Source organism: Petromyzon marinus, chromosome 27, assembly GCF_048934315.1.
Source record: "Petromyzon marinus isolate PM22_M1 ecotype Great Lakes invasive population chromosome 27, UKy_Petmar_22M1.pri1.0, whole genome shotgun sequence".
Classification (NCBI taxonomy): domain Eukaryota; kingdom Metazoa; phylum Chordata; class Hyperoartia; order Petromyzontiformes; family Petromyzontidae; genus Petromyzon; species Petromyzon marinus.
The window spans coordinates 5307755-5324222 of NC_133693.1; the positions used below are offsets into that span (position 1 = coordinate 5307755).

The 16468-nt window shown below is 43.9% G+C and overlaps 1 protein-coding gene across 3 annotated transcripts in view; it reads right to left on the bottom strand.

Annotated features, from left to right (window-relative positions):
• LOC116946473 (protein scribble homolog) overlaps nt 1-16468 on the bottom strand; it is a 53807-nt gene that overhangs the window by 25299 nt on the left and 12040 nt on the right. For 2 of the 3 annotated variants that reach the window (XM_032961383.2, XM_032961382.2), the window contains exons 7-18: nt 15924-15998; nt 14912-15056; nt 13355-13473; nt 12831-12914; nt 11961-12076; nt 9954-10120; nt 8846-8970; nt 6851-7114; nt 5613-6092; nt 4235-4297; nt 2861-2950; nt 2121-2198 (exon numbers count right to left, since the gene is read on the bottom strand). In XM_032961383.2, coding sequence (XP_032817274.1) covers nt 2121-2198; nt 2861-2950; nt 4235-4297; nt 5613-6092; nt 6851-7114; nt 8846-8970; nt 9954-10120; nt 11961-12076; nt 12831-12914; nt 13355-13473; nt 14912-15056; nt 15924-15998 — 1806 coding nt within the window. The remainder of the gene's footprint in view (nt 1-2120; nt 2199-2860; nt 2951-4234; nt 4298-5612; nt 6093-6850; nt 7115-8845; nt 8971-9953; nt 10121-11960; nt 12077-12830; nt 12915-13354; nt 13474-14911; nt 15057-15923; nt 15999-16468) is intronic. The other variant, XM_032961384.2, reaches the window with a different exon arrangement.

Below are 16468 nucleotides of genomic sequence, written 5' to 3' on the forward strand. Positions count from 1 at the left end.
TGACTGCAGGGATTCATCTTCTTGGTTCTTTCGCTAAAGTCACGTAGAATGGAAATAAAATAATAAAGATAAAACATAATAAAATAAAATTCTCACGATGTTTCGGCCACAACACAAGTAGCCTTCTTCAGGTGAAGAAACAGGTCTGTCCAGAAGACAGCGCTTGAGTGCTGTTGTTAACTGTGCTTGTGCACCACTGCCAATGCAGCTGCTTCCACCAAGTAATTTGTCATTTGTTTAACCACTTTAACAAACACACACAGGTGAAATGTGCCCCACTATTACGGGGCTGAGAAGCCAGGCAGGAGGCAATCTCCAGCAGAGAAAAGTTCCAGGTAAAAATATATTTTTCCCCTTTGGAATTGTTCAAAAAAATAAACAAACAAATCGTTACTCTTAACTACAATAAGAGCAGTTCGGTTTTTATCGTATCTTCTTTTCAGTGCTATTTTATTAATTTGGGTGATATAACATTGTTTATTCTAGGAGTATCAAAGACCATTGGACAATGATAAAGAAAACGGTTGTGGAGTACACGCAACCTTCTCGGACGAAGAAATATGCCTACATTGGCTTGGACAAGTTTCCAGAATGAGCCCTGAGTTGGTGGTGGGACAGAAAGGAGAAGGAAATAGAAGCAGAGAACCGTGGCGGGAATTTATTCTGAAGGGACAGATGATGATGATAAAGATGACCAGGAATTCTGGGTGTCCCAGCCGAAAAGACTGGGGTACAGCTCGATAGGTAAGTGGAGCAGAGTGCTCCCCAGTTTGAGTTCACGAGTTCAAATACCAAACCAAGTGTCAACTCGACTCATGATGATCAATATCGCTCCAGGACCTAGGAAATGAACACCACATGGTGCAGCTTCACCACGGTGGTCGTTCTAACTACACTGTACCAGTGGCTTGCAGGACCACCAATAAATAAAAACCTGCCAACAAGGCTATCCTGATTTAAAGCTTTCTTGACTGCAGGGATTAATATTCTTGGTTCTTTCGGTAAAGTCACGTAGAAGGGACACAATAAAATAATACAAATATAAAATAAAATTATCACGACGTTTCGACTGCAACACAAGCAATCATCATCAGGTGTGAAAACCATTTTCTTGCTGTGGTTTTCACACCTGATGATGATTGCTTGTGTTGCAGTCGAAACGTCGTGAGACTTATTGTTTTAAATTTGTATTATTGTTTCCCTTCTACGTGACTTTACCGAAAGAACCAAGAATATAAGGCTATCCTGCTCGCTATATATTACTGCCTCCTGGGACAAGGCTTTAACCTCTTTAAACTGTGGTCAAATCTGCTTATTCAATCACCTACAAAGCGAAGCTATTTTACTCTACGAGCTTTGGTGGCACCTTTGGAGCTGTATTGCTATGAAGATAACTGTGGCCAACAACTGCAGCCATGTCAACAGTTGTCACCCATTCGGCACATTGGGTGGATGATGAATGGTGTGCAATCTCCATTTTTTTCTTTGCCTTGTTGATACACGCACTGTTGCACACTTCCTGGCATTTGCTCAAGATCTATTGCTTTGCAACTCGCAAATGGCAGCGGTTGCCTGGCTGTAAGTTCTCTCTGTTGAATGTTTTTTTCCCCACTCTCCAGGTTAGAGGATACCATCTTAAAATATAAACTTGCGTTTTGAAAAGGGGATTTAAAAAAATATATTTTTGGTGCATTGCTCATCCTTTTTTTTCTCTCGAGTGAAAAGAGCAGACAAATATCTTTCAATCAATCAAAATTATGATGATGTTGATAGCAGGATGCATTTGACATACATAACCAATCATCGTTGAAAGTGGAAACCACTGTAGCGGCAACAGCTGTTACGGAAGCAACACAAGTGGGCACCAATCCAAGTGCGATTTTCCGAGTTAGGCCTTGTGTTGAGCATTCATTCTCTCATGCTTTCGACACGCGCTAGTCTTGGCATCCTCCGAGGTCCTGAGGATGTTGAACTCTCGAACAAGCCCGCGGCAGCCCGTGCCGAAAGCTTGAGAAGTATTGCTCAACGACGCGGCCTCACCTGGATGATCACACTTTGGATTACGAGTGGCTAAAGGACGTACGTGTTGAATTAAAACGGCTGGCAGCACATTAAATCACCTGCAGCAGCTTGTCACCAACACGCACACCGGCGATCCCTGCCGGCCCCTCGTCCGACACCCGTGAAATAAATATTCCCTGCGTTCGGCACGCACACGGCACGCCAGACACACAGATCCACATCTCCATAACCGGTCCACGGTGGGCGGCGCGGACAAATGCGATGGCGTCTCATGTGCACAGTGGGCCCGGTTGGTGACAGAGGCATGTGTGTGCGTGTTTATGTATGGGCAGTGGTGACGTAATAATATCACACTGCGCTACTAAACCCGGCAACCTGAGTTCGATTCCCAGCCATGGCCGGCATCAGTGGCGTGTGGTATAAAAATTTGTCCCGGGCCTCCCCCAGGTAGACTGAACTATAAATGAGCACCTGGTACGATGTGCAAACATCAGCATTGGGGACACAAAGGTGACTGACCCTGGAGTTGACCACACCATGTCATCGTGTGCCAGCTTAACAAGGTGCTCGCAACAGCGCTTCGTTAAACAGTCAATGTAGGCTATATGGGTGGGGGGGTCTTTTTATTTTAATACTGTGTGTGGGTGTTTGAGGAGTGGCGCAGAAGTTAGCATACCGCACTACGAACCCAACAATACGAGTTCCATTCTAGGCCATGGCTATCATCGGTGGAGGATGGGACCTGAGCCAATCTATGTAAGCAATCCGGGGGTTCTTTGCCTTTATCTTGTTTATGCAATTGAGGATGTGTATGCTGTGTTACCAGGTCGAGTGGTACCTCATCTTCCCCTTTGTAAGGGGTTGATCCCTTCCCGCCAGCAATGCTGATGCCCAGGCCACCTGTTTTTCTGTACACTACGATTTTAATCTAAAAGACAACATTAAGAAGAAGCACGCTGCTCATTACTTCACATCAATGCAACACACAGTGGTCATCATTCCATAAAAATGTTCATTAGGTTTAAACCTCATCTATGTTTGAATGAATTTTTTTTAAATGGTATGTTGAATTTGTTAGTTACTGTATTAGTAAACTATTAAAAACAAATTGAATTAAAACCAGGATCGAACCATGGTCGATATACAGGAGACAATGTGTTAAGTGTTACAGCGAACAAAGAAATAATGAGCAAGAAAACAGACAGGACAGCGTGGAGGGTGAAAGAACACACGTTCACGATTAAGAACATTAAGGGAACGGGATCCATGATCGTTCTGTTGTTCAATAAACAGCACACGAACACAGTACATACAACAGAAGAAACACAATGGGGTTAAACAGCTTAGACAACACAAAGGCATAGGCAAGCTTGGCGAGTTAATGTGAAGCTAAATGACGATAGCACAACAAGGTATTGCGCTCCATTGTTAAATGAGTTTAGTACAGTGGTTCCCAACCTGTAGCGCGAGTATCTCCGAGAGGTAACGTGACATCCCCAGAGGGTTTAACAAAAGCTAATTCACATGTTGCACATCACGTGGGGTATGGTCACGTGGGGCTGCCAAGCAGTGCTGCTCTGCGTGTGTACACTAGCAATAATAAAGTTATTGGACTCATCTGTCGTATAAAATTCAGAAAAATAAGTGTGCTTGGAAACCTTGCCAGAGGTTCCGCTAGTGTTCTTCTTCCTTATGTTCACCAAGCGTAGTTTTAAGTCTATTTTACAAATTCACAAGAGTCCAAGAGACGTTGTTTCCAGCCATTCCACATCTCCCCTCTGCTTCATCACGATGGTAAGTGACTGTATAAACTGTCTAGGAGTAAAAAGAAAAATATTTTTATAGTTTATTTTTTATTTACCAACAATTTTTTTTTAATCTTAGTAAAGTTTAAATATTAAAGTGTCAATATTTTGTGATTTGTTATTAAGTATTAACGACACGTCTTAGGTGTTGAATTACGTGCAAATGTGATTCAAACATGCTTTATACAGCGTTATTATTAAAGTTACTTGCAAGGACTGTATATTGCCAGTAGGGGTACGCGGACAATTGACGGGAATGGCAAGGGGTACACAAGAAGCAGGCAAAAGGTTGGGGAACCACTGGCTTAGTATGAAGCAAGCAACGACACCGAGCAGAGCAGGGAGAGGGTACAGTAGGGTTGAGTGAACAGCAGGAGAGAGCGGTAAGGAAAGCGAGCGGTACAGACCTCATCCTCCTCAAGGCGGGCAGGCTCGATGAGCAGGTTATTGGCTAGATCAAATGAAACCCCCTGTTACCATAGAGAGGAGCCCAAGGCATGCCCGTCAGTCAAGCCACCCGCAGAAATTAGCAGATCACAGCTCAAGTCAAAAGCTCATCAAAACGTGGGATTAATAATTATATTTCAAGTAATAAACAAGTACACACACACACACACGTACGCACGCAAAATACACGTGCACTCGCTCACTCCGCTTTAACAGAAGACACCAGGAATATAGATACAGGCGAGTTCAATCATGGCTCAGTTAGGCTTCATAACTGCCGTACAAACTTGGATATATTTAAACTCCATTTAGCCTTCATGAGTTGGCATTTCAATGTAAAGCCGGTACAACAGGGACTCAAGGCTGGCAAAGCAGCCTCAGCACAATGTTAAGTCCATGCTTGTAGGAAAAAAATACGCTCAGCACTTTTCCATCGGATAAAAACAAATCTGGACTCCCCTCCAAGTCAACGCCAGAAAGTGGGAGAATTGCCAGTTGTCGCTTATTACGTGCGGGAACGGTGGCACGTGTATTCCTGGAAATGACAGCACCAGTCAAAAATTCTCATCACCATCAATAAAACTGCCTTGATATGCTGGCGATGAAAGTGGTGGGTTACTTATTATTTTCACTCGAACTACCACCAATGCAGTCCCTTCATATTTTTTTCATTGGAATTATATCAGCATCACTTGATGATCGGAAGGAAATAAAGATGGACATAACCTCCAATATGTGGTCGATGGTAAAAGGTAATTAAAGCTTTTTTAAAATATCCTGCCGTATCAGTTTATTTATATAGGTCACGTGCTGTGACATTTTCCCAATTCAGTAACTCTTGCACACAAATAATAACAACGGCATTAAATCCAAATTGAAAAGCACCGCGCAGTAGTCACTCGCTCTCGAAGTGACAGAACAATCCAGAGGCGTGAGAGAACAATCCAGAAGCGTGAGGAACCACAGCAAAGCGGTAAAGGCCGCAGCCAGGGTTTGAACCGGTGCCAAATTCACCCCCATAGCTCCGGCATCCTCTATATATTCAGGTGTTATTGGCCAATTGAAGAGCTGATACTTGTGGGAGGTAACAGGAAGACCCAGAGAAAACTCATGTGTGCGAGCGGGCAACACAATCTCATGCAGATGGAACAGGTGGAGATTAGTCCATACTTAGTGTACTGTCATCTCCTGGCTAGCCAGGATATGGCAATTTCAACGCCCATGGGAAAGGAATTTAAGGACATTGGTGTAATCTACCAACCGTCGCCTCCAGTGCTGGATTACAGGCTTTCGCCACCACCCTCCAACCCTACAATGTGATATTCATATTCAACATACCTTTACAGCTTGCAGTGTGGATACGTTGTTGTTGAGGGCCTCTTCAGCCAAGGGCATCTCCTCCGCAACCTCTCGCCCATCTATTGCTCCTTCCATATCGCCTCCTCTCTCGTTCCCTGCCTCTTGCTCCTCCTCCCTCTCACTGCTCCGCTCATAAGCTCCTCCCGCACCGTCTCCACCCTCGGTTTCCTCCTCCTTCTCCTCTTCCTCCTCCTCCCTCTCCTCTTCATCATCATCGTCATCTCCATCTTCTTCTCCCCCATCCTCCTCCTCCTCCTCATCATCGTCATCATCGTCAACCTCTTGGTAACTGCCGCTGAGAAGTGCCTTCACCACCTCTGGCTTGGGAAGCTTGGCCACTTTGAATCCTTTTTTGTAGTGCGGAGTGTCCTTGCGGATCAGCCGCTTTGTCTCCCAAGCATCGTCGGGCTCCTCTTCTTCCGTGTCGATGGTGTCTTCGGCAAAGCGGACGGAAGGTTCCTGCGTTCATCAGTATTTATGATTAATTCTGCACCGCTCATGCCATGCATTATCCACACCAAGTCAGAGGCGTGGCACACACACACTGCAATGCTGTCTGATCAAAAGAGGCTATTGTGCCACATTTATGGAGCCAGGTGTGTGGTGGGACCATCCTGTAGTCTAGTGCTTGAAGAGGCATGGGTTGGTAGATTGTATAGATAGGAAAGACTCCCGAATGTGCTGGGGTTTGAGATGGTCAAGACTTTTAAGTTGTTCACAGACCCTGAACTACGATTAAACATCGGATGGGTTTTGTGAACCTGTCTGTACAGATCTTTGGGTGTTATCCCCTTGCATGTGTGGAGTTTCTCCGGTACTCCGGTTTCCTCCCACACGTAAAACACCCCTTGAGATGGGATTGGCCAAACAACCTGTAATAATGCCATCCTCAAAAAAATGTTGAGACTTGGTTGAAATCGCATTTCTGATTTATCAAACGAAATCATCCGTACATTTGGTATCTGTGCCATTCTCATGGTGCAAGGCTATCACAAAGGTGCTATATTTCACAGGTGGGTATTAGTCAGGAGATTCACAGTAGGGCGCAAATGTGCCTATTTTTACCCAAATATGTAATCTGTGAAATTTGCAGTCTGAAAATGTGACGAATAAAACACATCTGTAAACATCTCTCGCACATGCCCAATTGTCAGCGACAATAAAACAACGCCTTCATCACGTAACACAAGCGAGCGCACGTGCAATGTACTGCTCACCTCTTCGTACTGCTCCATCTGAAAGGCTGCTCCAGGCTCAGGTCTTGAAGGTTCGACGTGGTCGCCCGGACCAGTGGCCCCGTCTGCCGGAGAGGCTGGCCTCTCCTGGGCCTCCCTTGTGGAATTATGGCTCTGAATGGACACGTCACTGCACCGCTTGTCCGATGCGTCACGGGGCTCCTCGGAACGTTGTTTGTCATCGTCCCGCTTCTTCTTCATGGCCTTGAGCTCGCTTGGGTATGGTGTGGCCCTCCTCTGGATTTTCTGTTGCGTGTAGTGTTAATTTCAGCCAGGATTTAGACAAAGACCATGAATTACAGCTACGTCAAAGCAAATACAGGAAAATTGCAATATTTTGGACGTGTGATCAGGATTAATGGTGACCAGCTGCAAAGGATGGTCGTGGAGGAAGCAACTGAAGGTGCAAGGAGAAGAGCAAGATCACAATCCGAGTGGAAGCCACACATCAAACATCGGACAGGATGGGGGCTGTGTCAGTTGAAAAGGTGCAGCGACAGACAGAGAGAAGTGATAAAACAGGATTTAATTTAGTTATTTTATTAGTCTCGTCGACTAAAGCCGTTAAAAACATTTAGTTAAACACTATTAGTCATTAAATGTTAGTGCGGTGGGGGTAGCACGCACTGCTTTACCCACCCAGTATCATCATGTCAGCCAATCAGCAAATCTTTTCCGATACATATACTGTACATATCGCCACATTACCATTTCCGGTGGCACTCCAGTCTCTAATACCATTACGGAATTACCTTCGTCCATATCTCCATTCACTCGTAAAATTTTGTCTCATCACCGCCACTCATGCTCTGGTCTTTGGCGAGTCGTCAAATCATCGCCCTGCTTGGGGATTTCGGTCCACTCGTAAGTCGTCGTTGACGAAGATTTTCATCGGTAATTTCGGCCAAAAATTAACACTGCTGGCCGTGAGAAACCTCGCAAACAAAAAGCACCAAGCAGCGGCGGAGGAGGTTGGTGGGGTCGAAGGGCACCCCCCACCCATGCACTTCTTTAAAACTCGGTCGTTAAAAAAAAAAAGAGACCGAAAAACTTTATGGGAGTCATAAAATGATACCAAAGTGAATACATCCATTGATACACGGTAAACCGCTGAAAGAAAAAAAGGTAAATACATTTTTTTACGGAATCAAAATACTGGAATATCCAGGAACGCTGTTATCATGCAGACGATACTGGTTGCGAGTCGTGGCAAGCTCCAACGCGGTCCATATTATACTCATGAATCAAACTGTAATCAACAATCATCAATGCAAGCTGGTGCCTTCAGGGCTCTTTCCGAGCCATTTAATTTAAATCGTCAACGTTGATGTACACAGAATACGTGGTTACTGCTAGCAATGAATAATAGAAATGGGGTATAATTTTTCAAGTAATTTTCTATAACGTGACACAATATGGCTTATTCATTGAATAAACAAACAGTTTGATACAGATATGGAACTTAATGTTCACCATCGGCAGTGTGGATGAAAAAACTTAAATAATCCGAGTACATCGAACATGAGAATAATCTTATCAATAAAGATGGATACATTTCTATCTGCATTACAGTTCAGAATGGTTGGCATATGTCCAATTAAAATGCAGATCTGTGAAACTTCCAAACCCAGTGGGTTGTGGAGGGTGGTCGGAAGATGGCAGAACAGCGAGTTCATGAACCCATCTGTGAGGACCTTTGAGTATTATCTCCTTATATGCATTGATTCTCTCCAAGTACGACAGTTTCCTCCCAAGTGAAAAAAAACTTAGTGAAATAAAAATGGCAAAACAAACCCGAAAACAGGTACACTTCTAAAAAAAAAAAGTCCAAAGAAACCCCCATGAATGTCTTTTGAGCATACTACACTTTTGTTGTTATGCACGATTCCAAGGCATCATCCAGTTCCTCTTGCGCAGTTAGAAACCCTTCTGCAAGTATGGCTTTTGCGGCGGGAAAGTGAACAGGCGAGCACGCACCTTTCGCTCGTGGTCGTTGGAATCTCCATCCTCCGGAACGTCGGCGTGGAACTGGATGACGCTCACCCGGTTGCTCTCATCCCCCGGTGGGGGGCTGTTGTCACTCTCCTCCGCCAGCACCTGGTCTAAACGTTCCAACGGCGAGAGGAGGACGACACGGGTTGCGCTCAGGGCCTTCCGCGTGTGTGTCCTTAAGTTACCCTCTTTAACGTTTCGCAAGGGAGGTTGAAAGCGTGAATGCATTAGCCCTTGTCCGTCCGCCTGTCTGTAACACGAAGTTATGATAATCCTGGTAAAGTATAAATTAAATTAAATGTTCAAATAAAGTTTTGTTTCTCTTAAGAAGTTATCCAAGAAAAATGAAGGCTAAATTTCTTTGCCGAAAATAAGTGCAAAATGGATAAGCCTCTTCGGCCACGATGTGACACACCAAGCACGCGGTTCTCGCCTCCCACCATGGTGTCATGTAGCGTGTGACATAGAATCGTTGTGCGGCTTGGAACGTAACGTTAGTGTTACTAATTAAAAACTTCCGAGGACAAACACACGTCGGAAAGTGGTGCAGAATTCACACACATGCATGATTTTTCTCGATTTCACAGACTAAACGACACAAGTTACACACTTGTTATATTGTCTTGGTTGTATGACAAGAGCCCTAGGCAATGGGACTCAAAACCTTAACACTTATCAGGATACACACACCCCTCATAAACATAAACAAGTCAGAATAATTAATCAGCAGCAGTCTTTCAACTGGTTTTCTGCTTTAAATCGGGAAAAAAAAGGTGAAATGCTGCACTGCAAGGGTACCAATGGAAAACTCCTTTCATGCTTCCTTCAAGTGTTAAAGTCAACACATGCTTTGACCCGTGACGGGCACGGTGGTCTCACCCAAGGAAAGCAGCTAGCTTCCCTTCCCAGTGCCATTGCCGTGTGCAAAGGTGTTTCAATAAATCAAGCGACTTGCAACGATTCTGTAACCTACATCAGTGATTTCAAGAATTCAGTTCCCGAACAAGCTTCCACCACGTAGAGACAAACATCGCACATTGTGCCGAACATGCGGTACGACCAGCAGGCACATTGTGTGTGCGTGGATACATACCCATGCTGAGCGGAGGCCTCTGGGGCAACAGCACGCAGGTGAGCACCTTGAGGCCACTCCGCACGTCCTCCTCCGTCTGGAATTTCAGCATGGGCTGCGACTGGTTTTCGGATAGCCACAGAGCCTTGAGGCTCAACTTGGCCAGTTCTATCGGCAAGTTTTCTAACCTGCAGCACAATAAAATGCGGAGCATATTTTTCTTTTACGGAAAGCTGTCCGTATTGAGTGTACCGTTGGACAACATAACGGATTTAACTTAAAAAAAAAATCTGTCGCTCGTGTAATACCTTTCGCACCAAACTATTTATTCATTAATCATATTTACAAGTAATTGCATTCGGAGGATAATAATCACTACATGCCGATAGAAACACAGGGCACACACAAGTATTTTGTGTACAGCAGGATTCCTCAACATTATATACCCGGCGGGTCCATAAAATAAAATTAACATGCAATGGTGAGCCACGTAACTTCCTGTTACATGTATATGCAAAATAAAATCAGTGTCTCCAAGTCATAACAACATTACATCTGACCAGTAACATATACATCTCATCTACAAGTCTCTCACATCTCTCTTGCTAATGTAACTTTCGTTTAATATTTTATCTACATCTGTCATATCTAGCTCTCGTTTATCTGTCATATCACTAATCTGTATATATCTTATCTCTCAGTAGGCCAGGGTTCGGATGGTCACTCCAAAGGCCCTTGCCGTCTTAATGTGAGCCATGGTGTACAACAAGAGACATATTCACATGCATATATAACAATTTGCCAATTAAAGATCTGTCCTAAAGGGCACAATGTTAAATTTTGTATTTACAATTAGCTGGAAGTGTTGGGCATGCATGAAACAATTCAACTCCGTAATTTTACATTTTATCATGAATTGGAATTGCAATTCAAAAATGCAATACATTATTCTCCCATTGTAGTACACGTAGAAACAGCAGGGGTTGCGCGGTTTTTACATATAAATTACCAGCAGTATATAATAAGGGATCATTTAATGCCTTTGTCAAGCCACTGCTGAATGATGGCCCCTCCTGTGCTGGCAATGGAGGTAGATTGGCCATGCTTCACCACGCTAAAGAGTGTAGGTTGAAGAAAGGCTATATCATCGGGGTTGGGCATTTACCGGATCACCAGGTTCATAGCATGGTGCGCAAAACACATAACACTTGCTCCCCCATATATATTATTACACATGAGAATCTATTAATTTATCATGAGTTTAAAAATGTATTACATGCCCAGTGGTCAAATGCACTGCCAAGAAGAGACAGGCAAGGCTGAGAGTGTCAGTGCTAGGCGAGTAAGCACACCAAGCAGCACTAAGCAAGTCTGTCATAAGAAGCCCTGTGGTGCTAATGTGAAGGCCAAGACATACAAGGGAAATTTTGCAGGGCAATCGTTGCAGGCAATTTTCACTGTGAAGGAATTTTCTCGGGGCAATTGCGGCAACACGGTACGACAATGACAGAGCGTCTAGCCCAGTGGTTTTAAAACTCCAGTTCTCATCACCCTCTTGTGGTAAAGCGGACCATGATGGGAGCTCTCTGCAAGGAGCACAACGTCAATACATCATGCCGGACAACATCCAGTAAACCTGAAAACACACTACAGAGCGATGCAGCACAACCGCGAAAACCTACTCAGTAGCTTTCAACCTTAGTTGTAAAGCATGAAACAATGAAATTTTGATTTAAAGCTTTCGTGACTGCAGTAATTCATATTCTTAGCTCTTTCTTGCCGTTGTTTTTTTCACACCTGATGATGACCGATTGTGTTATGGTCGAAACGTCGTGAGAATTTTTTATTGTTTTAAATATATTTTATTATTTTATTGTTTTCCCTTTAACGTGACTTTACCGAAAGAGCTAAGAACATGAAACAATGTTGAAGCAACTATTTATGAGCGACGACTGCTGGCTACGATCGCTTTTAAAATGACCCTGGTGCTTCAAGGCCTCCACACGGGCTCGTGTTGCATGATGTCACCTGTTGCCGGCCAAGTCGAGCACGTGAATTTGGGAGGCACCGGAAATCTCCCCGGGAACTTGCGTCAGGCGGTTGTCTCGCAGTGAGAGCACGTTCAATGCACCGCAGCCCCCGATCTGCACGCACCGACCATCGCAAGCATTGTTACACGCATAGGGGACGATCGGTATGCTGGTTGAAGGATATTCAAAAGCCTGGCAGAAGGCTCTGTCTCTATGGCGCTAAAGGAAAAAAAATAACAATGCAAAGACAGAGCACTTTGTCAGGTTTAAATGAACCTCTGCCAATATAAGAATCATAAACTCAAGACTTTTCAACTTCCTTGTATACATACACCTTGAGTTTTTAGCACTCCAGATATACAAAAACTACCTATTTTGTCTTCACAACTGTTGGGGCTAGCATTGACGGTGGTGTAGAGAGCAGCATGCCCAGCCACCTTCGTCTAGTGTTGATGCTCACAACTACACTAGGTAAAACTGAATTAAACTTTTATTTTACCAGGTAAGGCCCACTGAGCTATCTAGCTCATTTTCAGAAGGGACCTTGCCACAAATGATAGCTAAACGAATTGGCTTATCATGTGGAAACGTATAGCAGCCAAATACTCTAAAACCATTGAAGTTACCCATTTAAGGCCGAGTTTACCTAGGGGGCGCACAGAACAGGTTCAAATACATTTACTACTGATGCAGTGCATGGATTGGGTATCGGAGTCTTGCACTAACCACGATACTTGTGCTCCTCAAACTTCAATATCACAAGGACGAACATGCACGTACAAGCTTCATATGATTCGTGTAACTTTAGGCATATAAATACACAAGGGGTTAGCAAAAAACTGACAATGAGACGTCAAGGGTACAGTACCTCAGGAGGTATTGAATTCAAGCGATTTTTGTCCAAGTTCAAGTTTGTAAGCTTTGTAAGCTTCCCAATACTGGCAGGAAGGGTCTGTTAAAATAATGGAACATTTCAAATAAACGTTTAACACTAAAAATAATAATCACAATAACACACACTTCCTTTGCCGGATGGAGTCGCACACTTGCAAGGTCACAAGAAATATTCAAAACATTTAAAAGAAGTTCATATTCAACCATTCATATTTTTTTATTAACAAAACATACAGCTGAAAGTGGAGCCGCTTTATTCAGTGGTCCACAGCACACGGAGACAAACGTCGGACATCATGCTGATCAACAAAAGTGGCACAATCAGAAAACATAACCTTGAGCTACACAGCACAATTATGAAAACCTATGTAGCATCAAAAACATAAACAATGAGTATTTACATTTTCATTTCAAGAGCTATATCGCAAAGCATGAAAGCTTGGCCACTACAATAAAAACGTTAATAAGAATTTAATGAAACATTTCATTGACTCTTACCACCAGCTGGTTTTCAGTGAGAATAAGTTCAGTGAGGTTCTCGCAGTCACCAATGGCTTCGGGGAGGTGAGTAAGGCGGTTCTGATCGGCCTTCAGGATTGACAGGTGTTTCAGTTTCCCTGAGAGCAGACAGATGCCACGCAAACATCGATTCCCATACCAACGGGGGCACAGATGCTGAACGACCCATTGGAGTCACAGAGCAACTCATCTCAGCATTTGCGCACAGAACTATGCAACTCCTCTCTTATACAAATCAGGCGCAGCCCTAACCCATGATGTGTGCTAAAGCCCACAATCTGGAAGACGTAGTTCTTCACATTTACAGAAAGATTACGAGAGCATTAGAAATCACACTTGCTGATACGTTCTGCAGCTCCCCATTATCCAAGTGGCTGCACGCCAAGTGAATCATGCGACGCGACGCGCCTAGCCCAAGTGCTAATTTCCCTCTACCAATTTTAACTCAACCCCTTGCTCACGTGCATGCCAGAGGCTCTGGTTAGGATCGCTCGGATTCCAGAAACTCCCCTTGGGAATTTTATTTCGCCCACTTCTTTAAACACTGGCGAGACACTTCGTTAAACAGGCAAATTTAAACACCGGGACATTGTAAGCCCCCTTTTCTTTGGACATGATCCCAAATATATAACTGTGGGCACTATATCAACGCTCAAAATCCATCTCTGAAGGATTTTCCTTCAGGGAGTTATACCAATAGGCCTTTCTGAATGTTTTGGGTAATGGGTTGAGCTAAGAAACGGGTCTGGTGGTTTCTTTTGGAAGGTTCTGTGCTGTAGTTTGGCCACAGCCAGCGTTGTTTATAATACTGTTAAGTACTTAATGCATTTCAAGAGCAGCTTCAGGAGCACATTTTACTGAGGATGAGGATTATGGATTAAAGTTTAAGATTTACAAGTGTACAAATTGGGGTTCAGGACAAAAGACTGCTGTTAATGGTGCAGGGCCATAGGTTAGGCATGCAACACTTGATCAATTCAAATAAATGATTGCTCTCATGATCGGATGCTGCTTGTAAAAATGTCTTATTTACGCTGTACGCAAATCACACGCTAATTACATAATATTAAACATTTATGATAATAGAGCACCAGACATAATAAACAAAACACAATAAACGTCAAAATTACAAAGACAAAAATAATTCATTCCTGAAACGAACCAGAATCATAAAAATGCATTGGGCAATGTAAGAAGTGGAACCATTACAAGCCTACAAAATAAATAACAGATACTGTTTTACAGCCCCCTGTCAAACCACTATTGTATGAAGTCCTCTTTATGACGCGCTGGTCATAGAGGTTGTTAACCAATACTCAACCGTTCCGGTTGAGCGTGGACTGGTAAAACTGGGATGGGGGGGATGAGGAGGGGTAGGTGAGATATCACCCACTACTGATGGCAGCTGGGGCCAATTATCGACTTCAGGTCATCGGTGTGCTAACCACAGTGCCACCGCTCCACCAGCTTATCAAATATTACCGCTCATTGTTTATAATCCATGGGTAGGAAGTGGGGTGTTCTGGCAGGGCTTACCAAGTTCTTCTGGGAGCTCCTCAAGGTGATTTTGGGAGGCTAGGAAGTCCGTGAGGGCAGCCAGCCCACCGATGGCATCTGGCAGCCGCTCCAGCCGGTTCTGAGAAATATCGAGGCACACCAGCCTCCGGAGTTCCCCTATCTCCTACACACAGCGAACACACAGACCAGGAACTCAATTAACACACACGGGTTCTTTCCATCCAACATGACAAACTGTGGCAATCCCAGCTGCATGCCGCTTTAGCGTGCAGTACAACGTCGCGTATCCGGACTCACGAGGCAGTGAGGTAAAGGCAGATATGTGAAACGGTTAGACATGTCCGCATATATGGAAAATGAATGAGTTACACTGTCCAACAATTAAACAAAGTATTTGGTGATGCTGCATTGGCAGTGATGCACAAGCACAATTCAGACATAAACTCACATTCATCATGAACACCGTCTTTATATATGTAAAAAATAGGCGACGTTTCGGGCAACAGCCCTTCATAGCAGATAAGAGTAACAAGGTTACCGCACATAAATATTGTGTAAACTTCCTTAAACAGGAGAAAATGTTTACAAATAATCCAGTGCTATACATTACAATGCAGTTTACAATAGCAGCCTTCCTCAAACTCAAACATTTAAAAGGGATATAAAATAAGGGGTATGACAGGAACATAAACTGAAATTCAATGTCTTTTCAACTCTTAAATAAGCTCTATCGTGGTTTTCTGTATAAAGGATCTCTGCTGAGCAGTCTTATTAACGGATGACAGTGGAACGTTAGCAGTGATGGCTCTGCCTCAGCCTGTCACTCCTTCTGTGCAGTCGTTGTGGACAGTGGGCACATGGCAAACTCCAGTTGGGTGTGCCCGGTTCATTAGTTAGGGTGGATATGTGACGTTGTACTGTACTGTGAAAGTGTAAATTAATTCAAAAGCTCGTGTGACGTGTTGCACACTTAGGTAAAGTTCACGCAACAGTTAAGCTTTGATAATGTCCAGGGAGGAGGTGAGCATACCGAGGGAAGGGCTTCAAGTTGGTTCCCGTCCAGCCAGAGCTCCCTCACATTGGGCAGCGATCCCAGAGACCCAGGCTGCGCAATCAGTAAACAATTGACCAAGTCCAGTTCACTTAGGAAGAAAGCATTTGACATTTATAGAGGCGACAAGCAAGAATGTGCATTTGCTAAAGGAATCTAAAAACTCCATCAAGGGACTTAACAAATCGTAGACGCAATTGCTTTTTCCAATAGGGTATGTTCATTTGTGTAAAAATCTCATGTGACTAGTATACCTTCATCAGATTCACTAGCTCATCCCTGCCACCAAGCCACGTGACCTTTTAACCCCTGGACTAAAGCACTCCGCATGTCTCGACATACGACCTAAAATGTCACGCACTGGTAAGTACTTGTAACAATCCAGAGCCAATCAATACACTGGTTCAGAATGAAGGACGTACATCGAGGCGACGCTAATCTCATTGTTATGAACAAGACACTGCGAGATTACCATAAGCCAACAAGCACAAACATTATATCCATGGTGTCTAGGTGCAGCTATA